The sequence below is a fragment of the Orussus abietinus genome, unplaced genomic scaffold, assembly GCF_000612105.2.
Source record: "Orussus abietinus isolate OABI.00-Male unplaced genomic scaffold, Oabi_2.0 scaffold50, whole genome shotgun sequence".
NCBI lineage: Eukaryota > Metazoa > Arthropoda > Insecta > Hymenoptera > Orussidae > Orussus > Orussus abietinus.
The window spans coordinates 511418-534685 of NW_019394232.1; the positions used below are offsets into that span (position 1 = coordinate 511418).

At 42.3% G+C, this 23268-nt stretch overlaps 7 protein-coding genes across 10 annotated transcripts; 3 read left to right on the plus strand and 4 right to left on the minus strand.

The window, feature by feature from the left end:
* The first annotated feature begins 275 nt into the window (after positions 1-275).
* On the plus strand, positions 276-3183 carry LOC105703035 (lysoplasmalogenase-like protein TMEM86A). Its single transcript, XM_012431095.2, has 6 exons — positions 276-296; positions 1359-1522; positions 1884-2077; positions 2163-2278; positions 2489-2599; positions 2857-3183. The coding sequence occupies exons 1-6, from the start codon at positions 276-278 to the stop codon at positions 2947-2949; spliced, it is 699 nt and encodes a 232-aa protein (XP_012286518.1). The 3' UTR covers positions 2950-3183.
* On the minus strand, positions 1457-6915 carry LOC105703010 (DNA repair protein complementing XP-C cells). 3 transcript variants are annotated; one of them, XM_012431072.2, is made up of 6 exons: positions 4800-6915; positions 4458-4663; positions 4082-4346; positions 3770-3938; positions 3338-3690; positions 1457-1511 (listed from the first exon to the last, which is right to left on the minus strand). In XM_012431072.2, exons 1-6 carry the CDS (start codon positions 6570-6572, stop codon positions 1497-1499), a joined length of 2781 nt encoding a protein of 926 aa, XP_012286495.1. In that variant the 5' UTR covers positions 6573-6915; the 3' UTR covers positions 1457-1496. The 3 variants fall into 3 exon arrangements, with proteins under 3 accessions (XP_012286495.1, XP_012286478.1, XP_012286486.1); XM_012431055.2 differs by lacking the exon at positions 1457-1511 and adding an exon at positions 2139-2244; XM_012431063.2 differs by lacking the exon at positions 1457-1511 and having other exon boundaries at positions 3283-3690.
* A 115-nt stretch (positions 6916-7030) lies between these two features.
* LOC105703026 (zinc finger protein 330 homolog) lies at positions 7031-9031 on the minus strand. The gene is made up of 7 exons (XM_012431083.2): positions 8955-9031; positions 8603-8731; positions 8363-8533; positions 7990-8221; positions 7687-7851; positions 7519-7599; positions 7031-7463 (listed from the first exon to the last, which is right to left on the minus strand). The coding sequence occupies exons 2-7, from the start codon at positions 8720-8722 to the stop codon at positions 7270-7272; spliced, it is 963 nt and encodes a 320-aa protein (XP_012286506.1). The 5' UTR covers positions 8723-8731; positions 8955-9031; the 3' UTR covers positions 7031-7269.
* Positions 9032-9296: 265 nt separating this feature from the next.
* LOC105702534 (ufm1-specific protease 2) lies at positions 9297-12485 on the plus strand. 2 transcript variants are annotated; one of them, XM_012430185.2, is made up of 11 exons: positions 9406-9444; positions 9657-9866; positions 9982-10209; positions 10404-10571; positions 10673-10766; positions 10848-11108; positions 11203-11343; positions 11440-11572; positions 11708-11961; positions 12092-12312; positions 12422-12485. In XM_012430185.2, the coding sequence occupies exons 1-10, from the start codon at positions 9406-9408 to the stop codon at positions 12298-12300; spliced, it is 1737 nt and encodes a 578-aa protein (XP_012285608.1). In that variant the 3' UTR covers positions 12301-12312; positions 12422-12485. The 2 variants fall into 2 exon arrangements, with proteins under 2 accessions (XP_012285599.1, XP_012285608.1); XM_012430176.2 differs by lacking the exon at positions 12422-12485 and having other exon boundaries at positions 9297-9444; positions 12092-12402.
* A 6-nt stretch (positions 12486-12491) lies between these two features.
* LOC105702546 (mitochondrial import inner membrane translocase subunit Tim8) lies at positions 12492-13126 on the minus strand. Its single transcript, XM_012430198.1, has 2 exons — positions 12920-13126; positions 12492-12765 (listed from the first exon to the last, which is right to left on the minus strand). Exons 1-2 carry the CDS (start codon positions 13037-13039, stop codon positions 12592-12594), a joined length of 294 nt encoding a protein of 97 aa, XP_012285621.1. The 5' UTR covers positions 13040-13126; the 3' UTR covers positions 12492-12591.
* A 353-nt stretch (positions 13127-13479) lies between these two features.
* On the plus strand, positions 13480-20041 carry LOC105703170 (transmembrane and TPR repeat-containing protein CG4050). The gene is made up of 13 exons (XM_012431343.2): positions 13480-14034; positions 14439-14575; positions 14658-14739; positions 14818-14917; positions 15018-15133; positions 15206-15378; positions 15494-15749; positions 15836-15984; positions 16090-16402; positions 16541-16831; positions 17408-17590; positions 17784-18068; positions 18654-20041. The coding sequence occupies exons 1-13, from the start codon at positions 13843-13845 to the stop codon at positions 19296-19298; spliced, it is 2922 nt and encodes a 973-aa protein (XP_012286766.1). The 5' UTR covers positions 13480-13842; the 3' UTR covers positions 19299-20041.
* A 166-nt stretch (positions 20042-20207) lies between these two features.
* On the minus strand, positions 20208-23090 carry LOC105703179 (alkylated DNA repair protein alkB homolog 8). Its single transcript, XM_012431373.2, has 8 exons — positions 22989-23090; positions 22599-22740; positions 22257-22488; positions 22057-22179; positions 21779-21982; positions 21219-21604; positions 20958-21113; positions 20208-20814 (listed from the first exon to the last, which is right to left on the minus strand). The coding sequence occupies exons 2-8, from the start codon at positions 22737-22739 to the stop codon at positions 20263-20265; spliced, it is 1794 nt and encodes a 597-aa protein (XP_012286796.1). The 5' UTR covers position 22740; positions 22989-23090; the 3' UTR covers positions 20208-20262.
* Between the last annotated feature and the right edge of the window lie 178 nt (positions 23091-23268).

Here is a 23268-nt window from a genome sequence, read left to right on the forward strand (position 1 = left end):
CCAGGCCCGCGACCAATCAGGAGGCTCGCTTGGCCAAGATGGCGGTCGAGCCGGGCTCCATGCACAACCCACGATTCAAAGTACTCTGGTGGGGTCTTAAAACAAAAACAAACGAGACGCGAGCCCCTGTAGTCGACTCTCGACAGACGCGGAAGGCGTGCGTATGACATTGACAGCAGACGACGCTAGATTTTGACATCTCGGTCGACTCGACGGAGCGACAAAGTGTTTCGAGTCTTCCGAAGGAGAACCGACCTCAGAAGTTTCCCTTCAGGATGTCGTCGCCTTGCCAAGTGGTGGGTGGAAAGACCGGTCGATAATCCTTTTATTTCACCGCTACTCTCGCGTTCCGCGGACCATCTACCGTGGCATCTGTCCCACTGAGTGCGTCGCGTCGACGACGAACAATCAATCAGAAAGCCGCTTAACCTTAAACGTCATCACGACGCAGTTTGAATTGTTCTTAATCCTCGCCGCGTTGACGCGCCGCGCTCTGTACGACACCCGAGGCGCTCAGAGGAATTTAAAGTACGAAACGAAGTTAAGCGACATTTACGGCGCTCGGAATATTCCTTTCTTGTCTGGACATATCCCCGAGACAATGACGCACGATGTACAATGCAACAATGCATCCCAGACGTTTGAAATCCGCCTAGCGTTATCATAAACCTTAAAAAATATCAATACGATGCATTTGTATGCGACGTACAACATATCAATACATATCGATAACTTGAAAAAAAAAAAGAATAGCCATATACGTTTATACGACTTCACAGACAAATGTTGTTACAGAAGATTAACCGTAAACTCTACAAGTGTATGCTAAACGATTAATAACAATGTTCTTGGTATTTACCACGTGATTGTACGAACTAAGCGGCCAGTAAAACGACCCTCGCTAAATGTTAACCCGATCGATGCGACTATAAAGTCAATCTCGATGAAATATCAAACACGTGCTCGCAATTTGCATGAATTATCAAGGCGTATGTTGCGCCGCGTGATACCTAGATTGCGTCCCTACACTTTCGGTAAGAAACCTGAATACCCGGGGCAAGTAGGTTTTGCATTAACAATTTGCACAGGGCCGAAAGAATTTGGAGAATTTTCCGGATTAATATCCCGACAAACAAGCGCGTGACGTGCACGGAGGATTTATTAATAGATCAATTGGCTTTGGAGCCTTACTACTTGCCGAGACTATGGCTTCCTCTCCACGCTCTTATTAAATGCAATTTATCCTCGACTGGTTTGACCAGCACTTTTCACTTAGATCAAATGAAAAGGCGCTAAACTATTATTGCTATTTTTATTAACGCTTTTACTTGATAATTGATCGTGCATATTGATTTCAGTTGAAGAGCATAGGGCCGAAGCTGGTGCCGTTCTTCAAAAGCGTGTCCGTGTACTTCGTCCTGTTGGCGGAACAGCCATCATTGCTGACAGTGTGCTTCAAATGTTTGCCGATCATCAGCCTCATAGTTTTCGTCCTCCTACACGGAATCAATCTGTCGAAAGAGTAAGCAGATGTGTTTGGCCGAAAATAAACCCAGGAACGCACTCGTCGGTTCATTTGAAATTCCGCCACCTGATTATGGAGGCCCTAACGAAGGTCCCTCCCCCCCTTGAAGTTTCATTTCTTCTAAATGTAATTATATGCACACACATTTCTTTGTCACGCAATATTGTAGAACAAAATTTAAATTTCTTGGGTATCGGGACCCTTTTTAGGGCCTCTTCCTTCACGAGGCAAAGTTTCAAACAATTCGGTGCACCTAGATGCCGAATAGTTCGCCTCGGGCGGCGCTGCGGTCGCCCAGCTTCCCTTACGCGCACTCCTCGGAAGAGCCCATTCCATTTCTGCTTTTTCCTATTTTTAGGTACGCATTTTCTCGAAGAATACTAACAGGATTGGTCTTCAGTTGCATCGGCGATGCCTTGTTGGTCTGGCCCGGCTTATTCCTTCCCGGAATGGGAATGTTCGCCTTGGCCCAGGTTATGTACATCTCTGCGTTCGGTTTTTCGCCTCTGAACCCGAGCCTTGGAGCGGTGCTCTACACCCTCTCTTCCCTGGGCAAGTTTCTCATATTCTTTTCTTCTAAACATGGAAACAGGGAGCTTCAGGAAGGTCTTAACGTGGTTTTTTCTTTCATTCCTAGTCATCTGCAGTTTGATGCCCGGCCTTAATGGTGTCCTCGCGATTGGCGTTCCGTTTTACACAATCCTCTTGACCACGATGACCTGGAGGGCAACGGCGAGAGTGCAGTTCTTCGGGGTAAACAATTTTTATCCAGTGATAAGTATCCTCGTTAAACCATCCTTACACTTGTTATCAAGAACGCTTCGATGTTTCCAACACTCTGAATGAAATATTGGACAAGTGAAACGCGCCTTTCTCAAAATATGCACAATTTGCCTTGAAGAAACTTCGGCCACGTGTATACTGTCATTCCTAACAGTCTATAATCCTAATGTCTAACTTCAGGAGCCGTGGACGTGGACGAAACTGTGCAGCTGCCTTGGTAGCATATCCTTCGCAATATCGGACACCCTGATCGGCTTTCATCATTTTTATAGACCGCTCCCTTACGCTCAGGTACTTATTAAACTGGCTCATACCTACTGACGGTATTAAAACTACCCATTTGTTGAACAAGTACTAGAAAGAAATGAAAGATAATGTTTAAGTACATTATAAGCGGCTGAAAAATCGGCATTATCACTCTGTTAATAGATACGAGCCCCGTTGAGCCTCCTTTATCTTGGGAGAGTTGCACGTTATCGATCGGCATTTTTCTACACACTTTAAAGAAAGAGAAAGTCACCGATACTATCAGTTTTCTTTTTTTTTAGATATCCATTATGCTGACGTACTACGCGGCGCAGTTGGGCATTGCCTTAAGTGCAGTGGACTCTAGGGATAACAGGCAATTGAAGGTGAAATAAGATTCCAACTTCCTCGTGGGAGGATCATGAGTGGACGTCTTCAACGAGTGAACGACGAATCAATCATTGACGTGGTGTTGCATTTCTTGAGTAAGGGGTTCGAACACTGCCATGATTCGCTCCGACAGGAATTAATATCTTATCTAATGTAGGTCTAATGTTGAAACAGCGGAGCGTACATTATATGTAATCTTAACAATTATTCTTTGAATAAATTAATATAGTTTAATAATACGGTGTCTCTAGGCGTTAAGTAGAAAAGAGGTATACAATTTGTACGCATCAATACTGTTATCTTAGGTGTCTTGGAAACGAAACACTTTTCATCGAAGAGTTAGATCCTCTTGAAATATCTAGGCTTCGATTAATCTTTATCATTCCTGCTTACCTTGGTCTTCTTGCTGCAACCGGGTTTCTGCTTCGCTCGTTTATTGCTCGACGTGGTCGGCACTTCTTTGTCGTTCCCAAATTCGTATTTAACAGCTAAGCGTTCTCTGATGAACAAGCCCTTGATCAGTTTCCTCCAGTTGCCGTAAACGCGCTTCTCCCTTTTCTCCTTGGCACGTTTCCTCGCCTCGACCTGCTCGACTTCCCATGCTTCGCGCAAAGTGTCTTCATATTCCGAACAAACCACGTACCCTTCCAGAGCAGGAACGGCTCCCATACCTCCAAAATTAAATCCAACCACAGCAGGCGCACAATCGATGTCCAACTTTCGTGCGATGCGGTTCAAACCCGGGACTGAAATTTTCAAATAATTATTTTCAATAAAATTAACACCCTTCGTGATCTATTAACACCTTTGACGCTGTGCACTCACGGTCAATATGGACGGTTCCTTTCGGCAGCATGCACATTTTGAAAAGATCAACATTCCCATACTCGTTCCTCGGCACTTTACCATCCTTAGCTTCTGGAGGAACGTACTGCGTGGTCTGCCACTTCCCAAATATCTCTAAGGCTTGGCCTTTAACCACTGCTCCTGAAAGCTAAAGATCATTGTGCATTACAAGTTCAACGAGCCACATTTATCGATGGCAGAAATTCAATCCATCGAAGTCGAAGGTGGGATCAGAATTTTGTAATAAAGACAAATAAAGTGGAAGCTTCTTATGATACTTCATGTATTTACCTTATCGTACTTAGGTAAAGCTTTGACTATCTTGTACGGTTCTTGAGCAGGTTTCACCACTCTGGCTTTTCGCAGCCAAGTTTCTCTGGAGCAAAGCGTGTGTACGCAGTGACGGGAGTAAATGGCTTCCCCGTTGTGTAAGTGACCTAGTGGCACGCAATCTGGTGGATACAATGCTTCGTACTTCAACAAATGTCTGGCCAGCGCATACAAAGGGTGTCCTTTGCATTCCCCTACGGTCTTTGGAAGCGGTTGCTCCAATTCTCTGAAACAGAATTTCTTATTATGAACTAAAACAGGTACTATTAATACGTGTATATATTCCCATTTGGTAGTTTTTCAATCATCTATCGCCAAAATAACGATAATTAAGTACCTCTGTAAGAGCATCTCATCTTCGGCTCTAGTAAGAGCGGTTTCCCTCTCTTTCCAGTAGGACAGAGTTTCGCTCCACCATTTCTCATCGACACGCTGCTTTCTTGTAACCGTAAGCCATTGAGGACAGTACCTCCTTGTGACGTCTCTCAAAGTACTCACTGAATTCCAGGCGACTACATACAAAACAGGACTCGCTGCCTTTTTCTGTAAATTTAAAAAAAAAAAATGACACTGAAAAATTTATATCGTCCAAGAGTTTCTTTTTAGCTAAATAGCCCGATCGTGAAGTAGGGGAAGCTTCTGTCGCAACATCATGAGCATGACATATTTGTGTACTTACATAAATTTCGGAGACACAGTGAATCTTTCCATCGGGCACGCTAACGCTGATCCAGTTTTCTTCCGACTCCAGATAAACCTCTGCCCAAATGTCGTAAGTCGTCCTTTTTTGATCTTGCGATTCATTCTCATCGTCGGATGACAGCAATCGCCTATCGATTTGGTCTTTGGACTTCTGGGCCTTGGAATTCGCGTTTTTTCTCTTCGCAGGCTGTTTGTTCTTCCCGGATCCCTTTTCCAAAGTATCAGCAGATGGCTTTAATGCGCTGAGTTTAAGGCCTTGTTTCTTTTTCGGTAGAGGCTCCTCCTCCTCCGACGTTTCTGTATCACTGCTCTCGGTATTCATTTTCTCGACTGCTTTACTTGGAGCTTTGTTAGTGGTAGCTCTCGACCTTAATACTCTTCCACTCTCTACTTTATCATTTGAAACTGTTTTTTGTGAACTTGAAGCATTAGAATTGAGCTTATCGCTTTTTAATGCTTTCAAATTAATGCCTTTCTTTTTTGAAGTATCCTGCTTTGAGGTTTCGGCACATTCTTGAGAATCAGATTTTTCAACGGTAGCTTTCGACTTTCCATGAAGTATCACAGCGGCTTTCTTCCTTGCTTCCACTTTAGCACTCAGTCTTGCACTGAGACTGTTTTCTGGTACAATTTTCTGAGGACTTTCCTCAGATTTCGTGTTTTCCACTTTTTTGGACTTATCTTTTGAATTTTTACCCCTCCGGTTTGCAGGTTTTTTCCTTTCCTCTTCGATCTTAACCTTGCTGGAACTTGACTTTTCTTCCTTTTCTTTAGATGCTCCCGGCATCGGCAACAACTCTTCTTTATGAACTTTCAAAGGTGGAGGATAAAGAGACACGACCAGTCGACAATTTATACCCATTCCTCTCAACATCGCAATATACAACAAAACGAGTTCCATATAACTCTTAACCTTTCTTTCCTTCAATCTGATCAGTAAAGTATCTTTATTAATACCTTCAACTTTCTGATCATTTTCCATTACAAAAATACTTTTAAACCATTTTGTAAACTTCTCTAAGTACTCTAAGTCCGCACGATTTTTTGGATAATTATGAGCTGCTACAAAAGACAAGGCAACGGAAAGTATCTCTGTATCGTTCACTTGCCGATTCAAATGAAAACCATACGCGAGCCAACAAAGGAGACCTACTTTATGTATAAATACTTGAATCGATTTCCGCCGTTGATTCAGTTTATTCCTTAGCTGCGTCTCCAAGTCCAAATGCTTTCGCCTTCTACCTAATATAAGTTCAGAACTGGGTAGCGTTATCTTAACTCCTTCTTGAGGAATGCGATATTCAGCTGGTGGTTTCTCCTCATCTAACGATTTTTCAACATCCTTGCTCTCCTTTAGATTAGTAGACGTCGAGACACTACTTTCGCCTCTGGTCAAAAGGTCCTCGATCTCTTCCGCTAGGATGTTTCCTTTGACTTCGACCAAGGACTCGTTGGGATCAGTTCTTGCCTGCGATGATCTGAAGGAAGACTCGTAACCTGAAGAGTTTTCCGCGTATTCAATGTTTTGGACATTCTCCAAATTTTTCACAACCTGAGCGAGCAATTCCGCAGACGTGGCCTCGTCGTGGATGAAGTCTTCATCCGACTCATCCGAGGTATCGTTGGTGTCGACTGTTAGGTTAGGTTTCGCAGTGCTCCCGAAGAAAGACGAACTCAAGTTGATCTTACTTGGCGACACGAGGAATTCGGTGCTACTATCGGAACTTTCACTGTCAGAGCTTGTGCCCATTATTATTTCATCCGTTTGCAAACTGTCAATCGATTAACACAACTCTCACATCGTGATCTAACTGATAAACTTCGCAGTTTTAATTTACGAGAACCGCGCGACACGCAGCGTCAAATGACCGGAAACGCAAGCGTCAGAAAACGGAACTACAGCGACCACGTGACAACAGAAACGGCGGGAAAATACGAGGCAAAAATTCAGAGATTACAACTTCTAAAACCATTTCAAAAGAATAGAGATTAGTTTTAAATGCGGTATATCTCGCGAAGAAGACCGAGAATTGACAAGATATCAATAATTGCATTCCCAGTGAAATATGGCAATTTCCTTGGTCATGTTTTTCTTCTTAACGTTACGTTAAATTCCCAAAATGTAAGTGAAATAATAATTGCAAATAACCGACGTTTCGCAAATACAAAATACTCCGTTCCTTTATATAGACTTATTAGTAGGCTCGATCGCATCCAACGACCTATTTATTGTAACGATTCACATGTTATGAAATTATTAACCTGGTTATGCTTCCGCGTAGGCTCCAGGAGTTATTCGACGATATTTTCCGAACATTTTAGTATATGTTCGTGCAACGAGCCACTTATTTTTTGTAATCACCCATGTGGTTAAAAGACGTATTACTCGAAAACGTAATCACTGATTAATTTAACGAAATCATACGGTTAAACTACATGTACCGTGACTAGCTTTTGCTCTTAATGTTCTGCGAATGTTCACCCTCCACTTGCTGGTCCCTCGATTTTTTTTCCTTTTCATCATCTTCATCTTCTTCCTCTTCATCATCGTCCTCGCTAGACGTATTCTCGTCATCGTCTTCGTCGTCATCGCCATCGTCGTCACCGTCATTTTCATATGTGCAGCTATTGCTTTCATTGCCTGTAAACATATTTGGTGATTCTTTCTGATAAATATTATAATTACATCAACTCACCATAATAACTCCTATAATCGCCCTCTTCGTCGGACTCGTAAGTGTCTCCTTGATTTTGTCTGCCGAATTTGTGGGTACGAGCTGAGAACATAATATCGCAAGCATTAACCCTGCAGTTCTGAATAAATGGGTCGACTTAATGAAACCTGTAAAGCAATTTGTACTTACTAGACATGCTGAGATCCTTGGTTTGGGAAGTATCGTAGTTACATTTCGGACAAGGTATGGCTTTATTCTTCTCATACTTAAAACCTTTTCTACGGACGTGGTCTTCGCAGTAGCACGTTTTGCATCTTAAGCAAGAGTATTGACCCAGTCGGTTGCAAGACTGACCTAAAAAAATAAGCAGTAAACTGTATTAATACTTCATCATAGTGTATAAGAATTCATCGACTATTACCATTACTGCCTATTAAATTGAAAATAAATATCGTAATCAAAACATGTTGTCAAAGATATTCAGATAATTACATTTAAAATTCTCTGCTTCCAATATTTGACAAGATGCTTGGTGTTCAAATTGGTCATCTTCGCAAAGGAAGCAATCGCAGAACGAACATCTAAATATTCGTCCACCATGGTCCCATACTCCACGTTCGCATTCCTGGCAAATGGCATCCATCAATGGGCAAGTACAAGCATGGGTAGTGAGACAACGCCTTCCGTGACATACCCATGCCTCGCAGTGATCACAAATGGCTCCCTAAAATGGACAGTAACGCATTAATTCCTAATTTGTATAATTGCCAATTTTTAACACATTAACGCGACATGAAAAGGGCATTTAAGGAGTTGATAGTCTATCATTTAATTTATTTTGCTTATATTAAAAAGTCTATCATACCACCATGTTTAATCCAGTCGTAAACACACCCGCATGCTTGATGACGCAATCTCCTGTCTTCAACATACATTTCATTTTCCCGCAATGAGCGCATATTGGCAAGCGCTGAACATTCTGGCAGAAGTAACAGAAAGCACGGCTCTTCTGTTTCTTGTTACACTTATCGCACTCCTACGTTAAACAGATTACAGGGAAATGTAATTCACATTGGTGCGTTGCAAAATTGTACATAATACAAACCATAATCGCATTCGAGGGAAATTTGGCCAGATCTATCTGGTCCTTCGCTGATCTAATTTCCCTCTGCCTCAGTTTCTGCTTCTCAGCCTTGCGCCGCTGGCCTGTCTTTTTCTTCGGCATCTTTCTAAGCTGCGATACACAGTAATTATTTTAAAATTCCTATTTTTAAGAACTCAGACCCTAAATCTAAATTACTAGGTTAGGTACGCCAGCTTTTAATAAGTCTGCCCCTTGCCTTTTTAACGTCATTTAAAGTGGAGCACTGTCTAATATTCCAAGATTTACGAAGATATAAAGAACAAAACTGTTAAAATATTTTATCAATGCTTCATTTCAAATTATTGATACTTACAATTAAAACTTCAGGGACTGATCATGCGGCGATCACTGGTGTTACACCATTTGCTCCATCTTTAAAAGACTACGTTGATGTTTCCAGCACAAATTAAATACACGATTTATTAATACCGTTTACGCTTACGGAACTCGGCGAAAACATCTCCATTGTTTTAGAAATCCGCATCCTCCACCAAGGGCAGCACAGGTCAATCGCGCAACCCTGCCCGTGAATAACCTCGCAACTCATCTCTGATACGTAATAGACTCCAAAGTAGCCGGTGTAAATGCATTAGAGTCACTGTGTAAATTAAGCCAGGCTGGATCCAGTTTAATTTCTTTTTATAAGTGTATTCATTCACATGTGTTGAACTGCTACGAATTCGACGTTTACCATATGGGCTGTCAGAAGCTGTCAAAACTCTTCGAATTTTAATTTATCAGTAATAATTCCCGCAACGTAAAAAATGGTTCCGAGGTTGAAGATTTTATCCAACGTTGTCGAGGTATTTTTTCTACCGCAATTTATATCAGTGGTATTAGTACTGTGAAGTTAACCTAAAATATGGTATATGGGTTTCTTTAATTGGCACGTATAATTCGCTGTTAGAAAAATTATGGACTGCTCTATCGTGTCTGTTTAACCTTGAATTATTAGAATTACGATATAAGACCATGTCTTGTTTTCTTTGCAATAATATCTTGTATGATGTTTTAGCGCCTGACGAGGCTACAGTCGAGTGCTACGGGGAGACTCTATGGAGTCATGTGTGATAATACGTTAATAATATTATCATTTAGTCTAAACGTTCCGGAATGTAGTTTAGCCAATTATGACATGCTTCAGCTAAACATGCCAGTGGAGATCGACCTGTGTGGAGTTCTATTGGTAGATCAATGTGAAGAGGCCATCGTGGATGCTTTTAAGGTATTAATCGTTACTCGATATTCTGCTTTGCATATTAATTGCTTTGTAGAATTAAAAACAATGAGAAGCATACATTTTTCATGGTAATATCATTTATCGTTCCATCACATTTCAGGACATCGATGTTACGGACAATCCTCTTCTCCTTGAATATTCACTTGGTACAACAGACTTGCGGCCCTTTTTCTATATTCACCAAAAGTTGGAGCCAGCTGACAGTTTTCAGATAATAAGCGAGGAAACTATATGGGAACAGTTCAAGTATGTTAGACTGGTAGCAGGGCTTCCGATCATCACCCAAAAAGGAAACATTCTTGAGATAATTCAAGAATCTAGGAAAAACGTAAATTTATTTTACTTAATGCATTACATATAATTTTAAGAGTTAGTTAAACTACAGTGGAAATGTGCCAGCTGATCAGTTTATGACAGATTCTGTATTATGAAATGTAATATCACTCCGAAAACTGACCCATTGAAGAGGTTAGGGTTGTTAAGTAATAATTGTACAATGTACAACAATTTTCTCCTTCATAGATTGCATCTGGAAAGGCTGGATTTATTTTCCCAGGAAGCAACGTACATCTTTTAAGCAGTGACGGTGATACTAGCCCAGTATTAAGCGATGAACTTCGATATGCATCCAATAGCTCCGAGAACTCTGGAAATGGCAAGGACAGCTCCAAACGTACCTCAGCAGTAGTGGTATTTGCGTAGATACATTTTTTTTGCCAACGTGAATATTCAACCCAAAATGCAAAGCATACAAATTTATACTCCCATGTTAATCAGTTGTTTTTGTTTAGGATGTGATACAAGTGGATTTAATGTTGAAAGCATGCAAAGATAAAGTGGGCGAAGGTGACGCTCAATATGCTCCTGTCATTCAGCATGTTAAACGTAAGTCATAATTACATAGTATTTTAAAGTCGTATTAAGGTGATATGAAAGTGACACCTGAGGAATCCAAATATGTTTCAGGTGCTTTTGAGTGTCAACAATTCAACTTGAAGATCGATGCTCTTGCATTGGTAAATCGCGATGCAGATGCTGCTCATCTGTACGCAATCTTGGTTGAGTCGATATGCAGAAACTTGAAACTGATAGAGCGCTCCTTCGAGACCCAAATCGATGAAGACAATGACTGTATAAAACTGCCCGAGCCATTGCACTTTAGACCTTCGAGTCTTGGTCATTTCTTAACGTTAGCTTATCCAGTTGGGACAGACGAAGAGGAGTTACGTAAGTCAATAATACAGGAACGCAGTATTCATAATTAATAGAGTTGTAACGGAAGTTATTAATAAAAAATGTAACGCAAGTCGTCTAATTTCAGGTGAATATCGTGAAAGCTTGCACAAGGTTTTGGATCTAGACATGACCAGGCCTTTTATTCGCAGAGGGAATGCTGTAAGATTTTCCACAGATGCAGGCAAAAACGATCCGCTGGTAAATCCTCACGAAGCAATATCCACAGGTACTGGTTTATTTTAAATCGTGATGATTAACTGTTAGCTTCGGGAAGTTTTAAGTTTTGTACCGTACCAAAGCATTTTATATAAATATCTGTCAGCTTCAATGTCAGATGGGAAGTTATCTATCGTGGATGGACTGTACTCTTATCATCATTACATGCAAGATGAGTTTGATGACAACGGATGGGGTTGTGCCTACAGGTCGCTTCAAACCATAGTTTCTTGGTACAGGTAAAGTATTTTCTATCAAAAGTACACTAATTTTAAGAAACACAATTAATTTCTTTTACCTACTTTAAGGTTATATGAGTGATCTTCATGAGGGGTAATGATATTCATTCTTATATAAATTGGAGCGTGCTTCAGATTTCAGGGCTACACGGACAGACCTATTCCCACTCATCGTATGATCCAAAAATGCTTGGTCGACATTGGAGATAAGCCTTCTTCGTTCATTGGCAGCAGACAATGGATAGGTTCAACTGAAGTTGGGTTTGTATTGGAATCTATGTTTGGCATCAGCGTTAAAGTATTATGTGCCTCCAGTGGTGAAGAGATGCCAATGTTTGCTTCGGAATTACATCGGCATTTTCAAACTCAAGGAACTCCAGTAATGATTGGTAAGTATTGGCTTTTGTTACATCCAGCAAAAATGTGCCGATTTACTTGTCTATGGACACGAGCTATTATGCCACTTCACGGTTATAATACTTCAACGGAAAGAAAAAAAATGTTTTTTTTCTTAAATAGGTGGCGGTGTTTTGGCCCATACGATTTTAGGAATTTACAAGGAAAGTTTAACCGACGTAAAGTTTCTGATACTAGATCCACATTACACGGGATCGGATAATTTGAATACGATTATTAATAAAGGCTGGTGTAGTTGGAAGACGAAAGATTTCTGGAAGAAGGATGCATTTTATAACATGTGCCTGCCCCAAAGGCCAGTGTGTACCTGACGAGGCTCAAAGGTTAATTTTATCTCCGATAAGATATTTTAAAATCCTTTTATGCGTATAGTTGCTTCTTTATAATATTAAAATATTTATTTGTAAAATGGTTGAAATATCCTGTTAATAGAGTCATCGATTTTCCGAGTAAAAACAAATCAGGAGGGACGACTCCGTGCAAGGAAACATTAATCCCCAAATGAACTTAATCGTTTCCTATTTTATATTAAAACATATTTCACATACAATTAACAATTATACTTCTCGTTAACATCGTGTTAACACAAGTCTTGTCATTCATCACATTCCGCTAGCTGACTTCTGTAATAATTGCGCGAATCGATTGGTGATAAGCAGAGATACATCTATGAATCTGTCAACGCAGTTGTTTAAACACGTCTCGGTTCGTCCATCTAATTTGCTGCCAGGCTTGTCTACGCACTTCTCCCAACAGAAATCATTAAATTCGTGTATCTGAAACATTTAATTTAGTTCATTTAAGTTCGTACACATTCTTGGTAGACAATTTCGTTTAGAAATATTTATTATTCAAAGCATCGCACGTGGGGCAGTGATGCAATTTCAGTGTTGAGGTTAGGTATCAAGTCGGGGAAAAAATGGTAATCACCTGTGCATTGAACTGCGCTTTCTGTTTCTCAATCATCAAAAATTCCTGCAATTCAGCATCACCGCCTTTCGCCTTATTATCGTCATCCAAGCTCGAACCGGAAAATAAGTCCGACATCATAACTTCGTTTCGGATATCGAGAATTAACTGTATATATTAATCGAATTGTTCACACAGGAAAGTCGTAACTAGATAGGAGTTTTTTTAAACACCGATTACAGTATATTTTTATACATGTACTATATCCCAGTTTAAGTAAACCGGCGTTATACTAACTGGAGTTAACCGTTGTGTAAACTGTGTTTACGTTATCAAATCGGTTTCATTTAACAAACGATTTATGAGGCTAAATCCTGGTTTATACTTCTGATTTAGTCCTGTTTCGTCAGCTCAACTTAAACCCAGTTTAACTAATCTACAGATTGAGCGGCCAATCTGAACCTCATATACGCGAATCGTCGCTCCGTTGGTGATAAAACAGCCTTAATCCTAGATCCATGTTCGCGTAGTCGCCGAGGCGCGGTGCGCATGCGCGACCCCCTTTCCCTACCGGGTCTGCCCGTCTGGTACTTTTGACAGTTCCAGACAGGTCGCGCGTTGTCGCGCGTGCAGAAAGCGAGCCGAAGCTTCCAGAAGTCCCGCGTTACGAGCGACCGGTCGTTAAACCCCTCGAAGCGCGGCGAATCTCTAACCGGAAAAGTGATCAGCCAAACGAAGAGAGGCGAGGACCCCGGCATGGCCGCGATACGCGCGGCGACGTCTTTCGACGCGTCTCGCACCTGACTACGCGCGCTCCCATCCGGACGGGGATATGTAAATCGGTCGGCGCGCGACATGACGGTCCCTCGGCCTGCCTAACCTCGAAGCCTCTCCCTAGAGGAGAGCTCGCGAGTCTACCGGGCGAGTCGATGCCCCGCTGAAATATGGGAGTGCCTGCCAGGGGAGCGCTCGCGACTATCGTGGCCGCGACCGCCCTCGCCGTCTACCTCAACAGCCTCGGCTGCGGCTTCGTCTTCGACGACATTTCCGCTATCAAGGACAACCGCGACCTACGGCCGCATACGCCTCTTAAGAATGTTTTCTACAACGACTTCTGGGGCACGCCGATGCACAAGGTCTCTCTTCCTTACACGCGGACTCGCATCTTCCCTCCCGCTCAATCCCTGCTCGAAGCGTATTGATCCCCGCGGTCGGACGCGCGATCCGATCCCCCAGCCGAGCGCTCTGATTGGCCGAGCGCTCCGCCAATGGCCGCTCGATTCTTCACCCCGGTCGATACTATCGATACTATCGATGGATCGAACCGAAAGTGCGAGAATGCGAGACGGCCAAGTGGCGTCTTAAGGCGACATGAAAGGGTCGTTATATATTTATATAAAATGTAACAATATTTATAAATATTTGGAGGGTTTTTTTAATGTATGGAATGATTTTTTTATATCGATTTAATTATATGATCAATGCATGTAAATGTCCAGAGTGTCTAGAATGAATCGTGGGATGTCGTGTCATTTTGCAGGAACAATCGCACAAGTCGTATAGGCCTCTCTGTGTTCTCACATTCCGTTGGAATTACTTGATCCACCAGTTGGATCCTATGGGATACCATTTACTTAATGTAATCCTTCATGTGGGAGTGTGCTTACTTTACTTCAGGTATCGTATTCCCTCGCAATTGTATATACATCCGATACCAACGATTGGACATCTCGAATGCGACGTGAGAATTCTTTTGCAGGATCTGCTTGATGTTCTTGCCGGATTCCGCAAGTTTTGTGTCTGCACTTCTCTTTGCTGTACATCCTATACATACAGAAGCAGTAAGAATCATTGAATAACTGTGAATTTGTATAAAGGTATTCCAAACTAGCCATTTTACGTTATCTTCGTTTTCTCAGGTCACCGGTGTCGTCGGAAGAGCCGAAACTTTGTCCTCCTTGTTCTACTTAGCTGCTCTCATTACTTATACAAGATGTTGCAGAAACAAGAGACACACCGGTCTGTAAACTTTGAAGCTTGCCGATATTCCATAACGGTGCATGCACATTATAGCCTTGTGGCTCGCACCGTGTTAATATTATTATTTATCTTTTTACAGGCTGGTGGTTTCTTATACTGTCAATGTTCTTCGTGTTCACGGCCATGTTGTGCAAGGAACAAGGCATCACGGCGACCGCGGTTTGCGTTCTCTACGAGATCTTTGTCGTACAAAAGGTGAAACTTGTTTTTATCTCACGTTTTATTTCCTGTTAACAATTTTTCATTATATCTGGCTGGCTCTTTCAGGTGCGAGCTTTGGATATTTTCTTGGCAGTGAAGTCAGCCTTTGGCGGCAAGAAGATCTCACTCACTTGGTCAGGTGAAGGTACAAAACGACTGATGGCTCTCACGCTCGTTACATTTTGTCTGCTGATCCTCAGACTGCACGTAATGGGCTCGAAGTTACCCGTATTTACAAGGTAAATCTTCCTCGACGTCTTCCTTCGTTTTTTAAATATTTTTAAGGTGGGACAAAAGTGGGGTCGTCGTTTCTGAGGTAATTCAAACGCCAATCGTATCCCTGATTTCTTGCAGATTCGATAATCCAGCGTCTGTAGCGTCGACACCGACAAGACAATTAACGTACAATTATCTCGTCGCCGTCAATTTGCGCCTGTTGTTTCTGCCGATCGACTTGTGTTGCGACTGGACAATGGGGACGATTCCGTTGGTCGACGGTTTCCTCGACCCCAGGAATCTGGCGACAATAGTCACTCATGTCACGATCATCGGTTTGCTGGTGACTGCTATCTTCACTCGCAGCAGGCAAACCTCCGTCGTGCTAATAATGGTGAGTATTAATAATTCATCTTTTGAAACTTAAATAGGTGCAAATATATCCTTTTATAACTACATCCCAATTATTTTTAACTACAGAGTTTGGCCATGATGATACTTCCATTCCTGCCAGCGTCTAATCTGTTCTTCCCGGTTGGATTTGTCATCGCTGAGAGAGTCCTGTATGCGCCTTCCATGGGGTTCTGCTTAATCGTTGGCTATGGGTGGAGCATCCTCTCCGAGAAAAAGTAACTTCACTTATACATGACGTTGCACCTCCTTATACTACTTAGTGCTCTTAACGTTTATTTCGCGCCTTTCAAACTTGGTGAAATTCTCACACCTCGTTTCAGCCACAAGAAGTTGTCCTTGGTGCTCTTGTTGACGCTGTTGACCGCCCACGCCACGAAGACGTTCATGAGGAACTACGACTGGCTGGACGAGTACTCGATATTCATGTCCGGCTTGAAAGTGAACGATCGCAACGCCAAGCTGTTTAATAACGTCGGGCACGCTTTAGAAAGTCAGGGTCGCTTCAAGGAAGCCTTGAACTTCTTCAACATGGCGGTGCAGGTCCAGGGCGACGACATCGGGGCTCACATCAACGTCGGCAGGACCTACAATCATCTGAAGATGTTTAAAGAAGCCGAGGCCGCTTACTTGAAGGTCCCTACGTCTCTTTTTACCCTGCAGATGTTACTCGGTCGCAAAACGTATTCCACCTAGTTTTCCGATTCGTGCAATTAGTGATCATCATACATCCATAAGTGTAATACCGATCAGACTATTTCTTTAATTTCTCAGGCCAAGTCGCTGCTGCCGAAGGCTAAGCCTGGCGAGTCTTATCAGGCACGAATCGCCCCTAATCATTTAAATGTATTCGTCAACCTGGCCAACCTGATAGCCAAGAACGCGACCAGATTGGAAGAGGCGGATCTGTTGTACAGACAGGCAATTAGCATGCGTGCCGATTACACGCAGGCGTACATTAATCGAGGGGACGTCTTGATCAAGCTGAATCGCACGAAAGAGGCGCAAGAGGTTTACGAGCGGGCTCTCTTTTACGACAGCAACAACCCCGATATCTACTATAACGTGGGTATTAATTAATCCCGTAGACGGCTGGCGCGACGTATAACCGTTTTTTATTTTCTTTCTAGATGAGAGGCTTTACGTTCTTTTCGTTTAAGTAGCAGGGAACGTGGGAGTTAAACTTGATTTATTATGTGCGTACATCATTTCATTTTACCACCCCGCGCTGTTGTGCACACTCGACAAATAGAGTTTACACCGAGAGAAATATTTACTTACATTATTTTCTGATATCCTAGAGTTTATCGATAAAGATTATTCTTGCCTCCTGTTAATTTAAGTCCGTAAGAATTATGCGTTGTAACCCAAATGATAGTTGAGGTGGTGGGTGAAAGTGGCTTCGCAGTTCTCCTTCGTGAGACTTCATCGATGCCACTTTCACATCCCCTTGACGTATAATTCTAGAATGACTTTGTCGTAACACTTTGTTGAAAGTGTGCCCCCTAGTAATAACATGCATGGTACTGCGGTTTAGGAAGAGTCTTGCTTTTCCTTCGGCTAGTCATCCTTCCGGAACTAATTAGCTGCCTAGGCTTGTTAATTACTTTGTTAAGAATTTATTAAACATTGTCGTTGCAGTTGGGAGTCGTTTTCCTGGAACAAGGGAAAGCTTCCCAGGCTCTGGCGTACTTGGACAAGGCGCTGGAATTCGATCCGGAACACGAGCAAGCTCTTCTGAACTCGGCGATACTTTTGCAAGAACTTGGCAGAGCGGAGCTGAGGAAAGTTGCCAGGGAGAGGCTCCTGAAGTTGCTGAGAAAAGTGAGCATCTACGTTTGCGTGGCATTACCATACCTCAGTGAGAGAAGAAGCCACTTTATTACAATGGGAATCCTCGGGACAAATAGACTTTGACTTGCTATTATCAGCAAGCCAAGTTTGATTCATCACATTAATTACTTCCGCCTACTGATTAAGTAATACCAAATTAATACAACGATTCCTCTCATTGCAGGACTCGAACAACGAGCGGGTGCACTTCAATCTGGGAATGCTGGCGATGGACGATCACGACAGCGGAAGTGCGGAGCGCTGGTTCCGCAACGCCGTCGCCCTGAAGGAGGACTTCCGGTCGGCTCTTTTTAATCTAGCCCTGCTCCTGGCCGACGAACAGCGTCCCCTGGAAGCTGCACCCTTCCTGAACCAGCTCGTCCGGTTTCATCCCGACCACGTGAAAGGACTGATCCTGCTGGGCGACATCTACATCAACAATATCAAGGACTTGGACGCTGCGGAAAATGTCAGTTCTATTCAGCCCGATCCTTTGCCTCGTTTAAGGGGATGTGAAAGTGGCATCCGAAAGCTCAATCGTTCATAAAGCTTTTCATAGAACTGGGGGTCTCATGTCGTTTCATACTTTAAAACGCGAATATAGAGACCCTAAGGTAGGTCCTGAAACTCGGGACATTTTTGTACAAACTATTTTTAAAATACCTATAAGGAAATTTTTAAAGAATTGAAATCTCATGAGCTTCAGGACCTTCCTTATAGTCCCCCTATTCACGTTGTAAAGTTTCAGACTATTCGGTATATCGAGTTGGGAGAAAAATTTTGTAAACATAACCTCTTCGATGTCACTTTCACATCGCCTTTAACACGACATGAAAGACTCTGAGAAATTCAGTCGAGGCGTTATAAAATAAAACTCATGTATATCCTTTGTGCCGACATACATGTTTATGTTAAAGTCTTTCACGGTCTACGTTGAGAATTACAGGAATCTTTTTTTACCAAGGATCGAATTTCTCGGTGTGTTTAAGTTTGTCTTAACGCATACGTTCATACGCTACTATTTATATTTATTTATATTTGAACGCATTTGCAGTGCTACCGGAGGATCCTGCAGCTGGACCCGGCGAACATCCAGGGTCTGCACAACCTCTGCGTGGTGATGGTGGAGCGAGGGAAACTAGGTCTGGCTGCGCAATGTCTGGAGCGAGCAGCCGCCCTGGCGCCGCACCAGGACTACGTCCACCGACACCTGGCCATCGTGAAGGCTCGCATCAACCGGCTGCCGCCGGACCAGCGGGACACCGAGGTCTTCGACGACTCCTTCTGGAACGGCAACCCTCGAGAGGGTAATCCCGAGGGTAACAGGCAATTCCTGATAAAGACAGACTCTATTTTCTCCAACCACGCGGTCATTCGCAACCACGCAGCCGCTTCTCCGAGCAACGCCGACCCCACGACCGGAGGTCGCGTCGTGCACCTGAAGGCGACCTCGAAGACGACGAGACCTGGCCAGGAGTTGGAGGCCCAGGAGAGGCTGGAGCAAGTTCTTCCTGCCGGGGCCATCGCCGACTCCTCCACCTCCGACGCTGTCTTCGTCGCCGAGGACATCGTCAGGGCCGACGTCAGGGACCTTGAGATCCCAAGACTCAGCTCGGACCAGATGAACCGGACCGCCCCCACCCTCGTCGACGCAGAACGCGTCAGGAACATCCAGAAGACGAGGAACAGAGCGTTGTAAGAATATTCACCAGGACCCTACCGGGATCTTTGCAGGGAAAGATGCGGACGTGCGTGTTTGGGACGACAGGCGGGGGCTTCGTAGTGATTTCAATTGTTTATGAAATTGAGAGGGATATGGCGCGATTGTTGACAATCGACATCAGGGAAAACGCGTGTTTTTACGTATTTAAGCAGATGCGAAGGGGGCATATAAGTCAATCGTTGAAACTTTTCTTCGAACTGGGTATATCGAATCGTTTCGGAGTCCACCACTTGAACGTAGAGGCTGTAAAGAAGGTTCTGACACCGATGAAATTTTATTTTTTGTAAAAAAAAAAATAGTAAATGTCTATAAACAAATGTAAAGAAAAAATTTAAATTTTGTAGGTATCAGGACCTTCCGTAGTGTTTATATATTCATGTGGTAAATTTTTAAACGGTTGGTACCCCTCTTCGGAGACAAGTTTTATATATAATTCTAACTCCTCTTTCGCTTAACCTTAATTTCGTATAAGAAGGTATCCAGTATCGTTTTCCGTTGAAATGTGTTTTTCATATTTAAATATTCAAAAAAATACACGCAGCAACGCCTTGAGGGAAAAAACACGAACGTGTGCATCTGGCCTAAAGCTCCGCTCGCAGTAACAACTGGGTTACGGCGACATAGTCGTATAGTGCTGATGTGTGAATATAAATGAAATACAGAGTATTGTTTTATATGCTGTATAAATAGGACGTTTTATAAAATATATTTGAAAGTCGTGCCTTTGGTTTATTTCCTGGAAGGTTCCTCGATTTTGCGTATGTCCAACGAAGACTCGGCTTGACTTATTTGTTGGTGTTACGTCAACTGAATTTCGTATAACCTCAAAATCTTACTAGCTTTTCAGGTGAAACTTATAATTTAAAAACGATAGAGGATCGAAAGGAAGAGCGGAATTTTAGATTTTATTTCTTAAACGTTCGTATACGGTTGCAACGTTCTAAGATGTTCCTTTTTCTAGAATTGCGCACCAATTTCCCTGATCGTAATACACTTCGTTAACTTGGCAAGAACTTATTTCTGAACACAATTGGCTGAGCTCTCCCTCCTCGAACAAGTGGTAGTACCTAAGGAAGTTTTGGCCCTTCTTTAACTTCCATGGGACTAGCATATCGTGGTGAGTAAAATCAGTTCGATTTTCATGGATAGGTAAGGACAATCCATTATCCACAATTTGCTTGTGTTGACTCTCTCCCTTATTCTCGGTTTTGCTGGTTCCAAATCTCAAATACGTCGATTTTGTGGAGTTTCTGTTTTGCTCCATCGCCCAGACATAGATCAAACATTTCCCCTTCGGTCGAAGAACTCTGGTTATCTCCGAAATGGCCTGTTTTCTTCTCTCATGGGTGGATAGATGGTGAATCACTGCAATACTTATCGCAGCATCCACAGAATTATCCTTATAGGGTAATTGCAAATTGTCTGCGAGAAGAATCTCGAATTCTCTCTTGCGACATATCTCTGCCAAACCTCTGCTACGGTCGCAACCAATCTGTGTTAAAAAACAGTCCTCGTACTCAATTTGATTTGAAAAGAAAATGTAATACAATGATATAAGATACAATGATATAAGTATTTAGTGTTAAACTATCAAGTTTCTTGACTGGAGAGGTTAGGAATTCCTTTTTGCGTCACCTTGAATACATCTCGTGTACGATGTAGATATTTTCCATTACCGCAGCCAATGTCAAGAAGGATTCCACCTATCTCTACAGCATCGAGGAATTCAACAACTTTTGGCCACTGTTTTCGTCTGGTTTCGTCAAAGTGATCCGAAATACCTTCGTATACCTACAAACGACCAATAAGTAAGAATAATAATTTATTCAGAATAACAAAATAATTTGGCCACCGATTATATTTGAATAGACAATGAAAGTCTAGATTTTTATATACTTCATGGACGTAAGATTGTTCCAGAGCTGGTGCTTCTTGGGATGTGATTTTCAATGCAGGTGTTTTATGTGGAGTATCGCAGAAATCATTAAATTGACACCGACAATCTCCTTTAAGAACCTTCCGGAATGTGAAGGATGTTCGGGTTCCTCTGGGTCTAGTTGTAAGTCCACTTTCCACTTTTATTATGTCATTGTGTCTTGGGCAAATACCATGAGACCATGCATAGCGAGCTTCACCAGACATTACCAACAGTGATCGTGCTGGTAAGAATATCATTGCTTTCATGTCTCCTCGCTTGAAATCCATTACACTGGATGATCCCAACGAGAGAGATAATATCGTATCCTCGAAAGCACTGTGCGTGTCGATGTGGGGTGGAATGCCTGTGCAAATACGTAGATACATTCATCACCCTGTCAGAAAGGAAATACTGTTTGAAAATTCCTAAAACCTTTTTTTTCTTGAACCATTAAAAACAGGTTTAGTATTTGCAAACTTTTTAACTTTAAGACATTTAGGATTAATCTTAAGAACTGTCCATGCTTTGAAGGTTTTACCTTGTCCTGGTAAATAGCGATTTATGGTAAGTTGGTCGAAAGTATATTTTCCACAGTTTCTCTCCTTAAAACGAGATTGTAGGTACTCATATTCCTCCGGTATCGGAACTATTGGATTATTGCAGTCCACATTGTTCGTATCATAACGGAATTCATATCCAAAGTGCTTTACTTGTCGATGTTTCAATTCTGACGATGGTACATCTGCACAAAATCGATGAGACATTTAACGGTTTACTCTAAAACTCGTTGACTATACAATAAATCTTTATTCTGACCATCTTGATGCCAGGAAATTGATCGTAATAGAGCATCTTCTTCCTCTTCCGTTACAAAATCTTCTATCAATGTCAATCCAAGGGGAAGCGCAGAATTCCATAAACAATCGTTAAACCGTGGTACTGAAGGAAAATCCTTTCAAATTAATAGAATTTCAACAAAGTTATTTTACTAAATCATGTCATCGTACGAAACTCACCAGACTTCGTATATGATAAATAAAATGGTGTACTCTTATCTGGCAAATTCACACGACCGTGAACTTTATCATATACAACTTGAGCATCGATCTTCGATACAAATTCAACAAAGCAATACGACTTCCTTGGTGGCATGATTAATTCATATTCCGAAACAATGGATCCAACGATATGGTCCAATGTTTCTCGTTCGAGTCCGGTCAACAATCCCGCATTGCATACCATCAGATGCTATAGATAATAAAAATGATTTTTAATATCATCGTACATATCTATCCAAGACAGACTGTGTAATTAAAAACGGCGAAAGAAATAAAATAACTGGGGAAATGTATACCGACCTCCGTCGGTGTATCACTGGAGTTAATATTCAGTTCTCTTAAAAGTCTGTGTTGAGCACGTCTTTGCTTACGGACAATTTTTCTATCATTTTTTCTCTCCCGAGTCGATTTTATATCCTCATTATCCGAAGATGAGACCATTCTTAAAACAAAATTTGCATAAACAACAATATAGGCGGCTTTATAACCTCAACTCTTGTCTATTGCATGGTCATGAGCAACATAAATCATATCGATATAACATATTTACAATGTTTCCATCGAACTCATAATGCGGGATTTATCGGGTCAATAGCATGTCTCTACCGCTCGCGAAATCCGCGATTTATCAAATCCAAACCCAATAAATCCGACATTGCATAATTCGAGACCAGTCACGTGATCACGTACAGTGTTGCCACTGCCCCTTAGTGGCGGCGCAACTCTCTGCCAGAATGAGTTACCATTGGTCGAGATCCAGCTCACGGATTGGGCGAGGCCGGGGCCAATCCGAGACCCAGTTGCGGTCAGGGATTGGGACTCGGTCGGCGCGCCTCCAGTACTCATTTTTCACATTTTCGCTCAATTTGCTTTACGTAATAGACACCCTGAATCGACTCGAACGGCGTCCAGTTCCTTTGCGCGTCCTCCTTCCATTCCTAACCTCTCTTCACACCCCCTCCCGACTCGG

Coding starts and splice junctions, on each gene's coding strand:
- LOC105703035 (XM_012431095.2), top strand. CDS start 276: ATGTCGTCGCCTTGCCAAGTG. Junction 2,279..2,488: donor CGAGAGTGCAGTTCTTCGGG/GTAAACAATTTT, acceptor GTCTAACTTCAG/GAGCCGTGGACGTGGACGAA. Junction 2,600..2,856: donor GACCGCTCCCTTACGCTCAG/GTACTTATTAAA, acceptor CTTTTTTTTTAG/ATATCCATTATGCTGACGTA.
- LOC105703010 (XM_012431055.2), bottom strand. CDS start 6,572: ATGGGCACAAGCTCTGACAGTGAAAGTTCCGATAGTAGCACCGAATTC. Junction 3,691..3,769: donor AGGAACCGTCCATATTGACC/GTGAGTGCACAG, acceptor TGAAAATTTCAG/TCCCGGGTTTGAACCGCATC. Junction 2,245..3,337: donor GTTGCAGCAAGAAGACCAAG/GTAAGCAGGAAT, acceptor GTTGCCCTCCAG/GTCATCGTGGTCAAGAGGAT.
- LOC105703026 (XM_012431083.2), bottom strand. CDS start 8,722: ATGCCGAAGAAAAAGACAGGCCAGCGGCGCAAGGCTGAGAAGCAGAAA. Junction 8,222..8,362: donor CGACTGGATTAAACATGGTG/GTATGATAGACT, acceptor TGTCCATTTTAG/GGAGCCATTTGTGATCACTG. Junction 7,600..7,686: donor CAAGGATCTCAGCATGTCTA/GTAAGTACAAAT, acceptor TTATGTTCTCAG/CTCGTACCCACAAATTCGGC.
- LOC105702534 (XM_012430176.2), top strand. CDS start 9,406: ATGGTTCCGAGGTTGAAGATTTTATCCAACGTTGTCGAG. Junction 9,445..9,656: donor TTTTATCCAACGTTGTCGAG/GTATTTTTTCTA, acceptor ATGATGTTTTAG/CGCCTGACGAGGCTACAGTC. Junction 11,962..12,091: donor AGGAACTCCAGTAATGATTG/GTAAGTATTGGC, acceptor TTTCTTAAATAG/GTGGCGGTGTTTTGGCCCAT.
- LOC105702546 (XM_012430198.1), bottom strand. CDS start 13,039: ATGATGTCGGACTTATTTTCCGGTTCGAGCTTGGATGACGATAATAAG. Junction 12,766..12,919: donor AAGCGCAGTTCAATGCACAG/GTGATTACCATT, acceptor TAAATGTTTCAG/ATACACGAATTTAATGATTT.
- LOC105703170 (XM_012431343.2), top strand. CDS start 13,843: ATGGGAGTGCCTGCCAGGGGAGCGCTCGCGACTATCGTGGCCGCGACC. Junction 14,035..14,438: donor GGGGCACGCCGATGCACAAG/GTCTCTCTTCCT, acceptor GTCATTTTGCAG/GAACAATCGCACAAGTCGTA. Junction 17,591..17,783: donor TCCTGAAGTTGCTGAGAAAA/GTGAGCATCTAC, acceptor CTCTCATTGCAG/GACTCGAACAACGAGCGGGT.
- LOC105703179 (XM_012431373.2), bottom strand. CDS start 22,739: ATGGTCTCATCTTCGGATAATGAGGATATAAAATCGACTCGGGAGAGA. Junction 21,114..21,218: donor AACAATCTTACGTCCATGAA/GTATATAAAAAT, acceptor GGTCGTTTGTAG/GTATACGAAGGTATTTCGGA. Junction 20,815..20,957: donor GTACACGAGATGTATTCAAG/GTGACGCAAAAA, acceptor TTTTTAACACAG/ATTGGTTGCGACCGTAGCAG.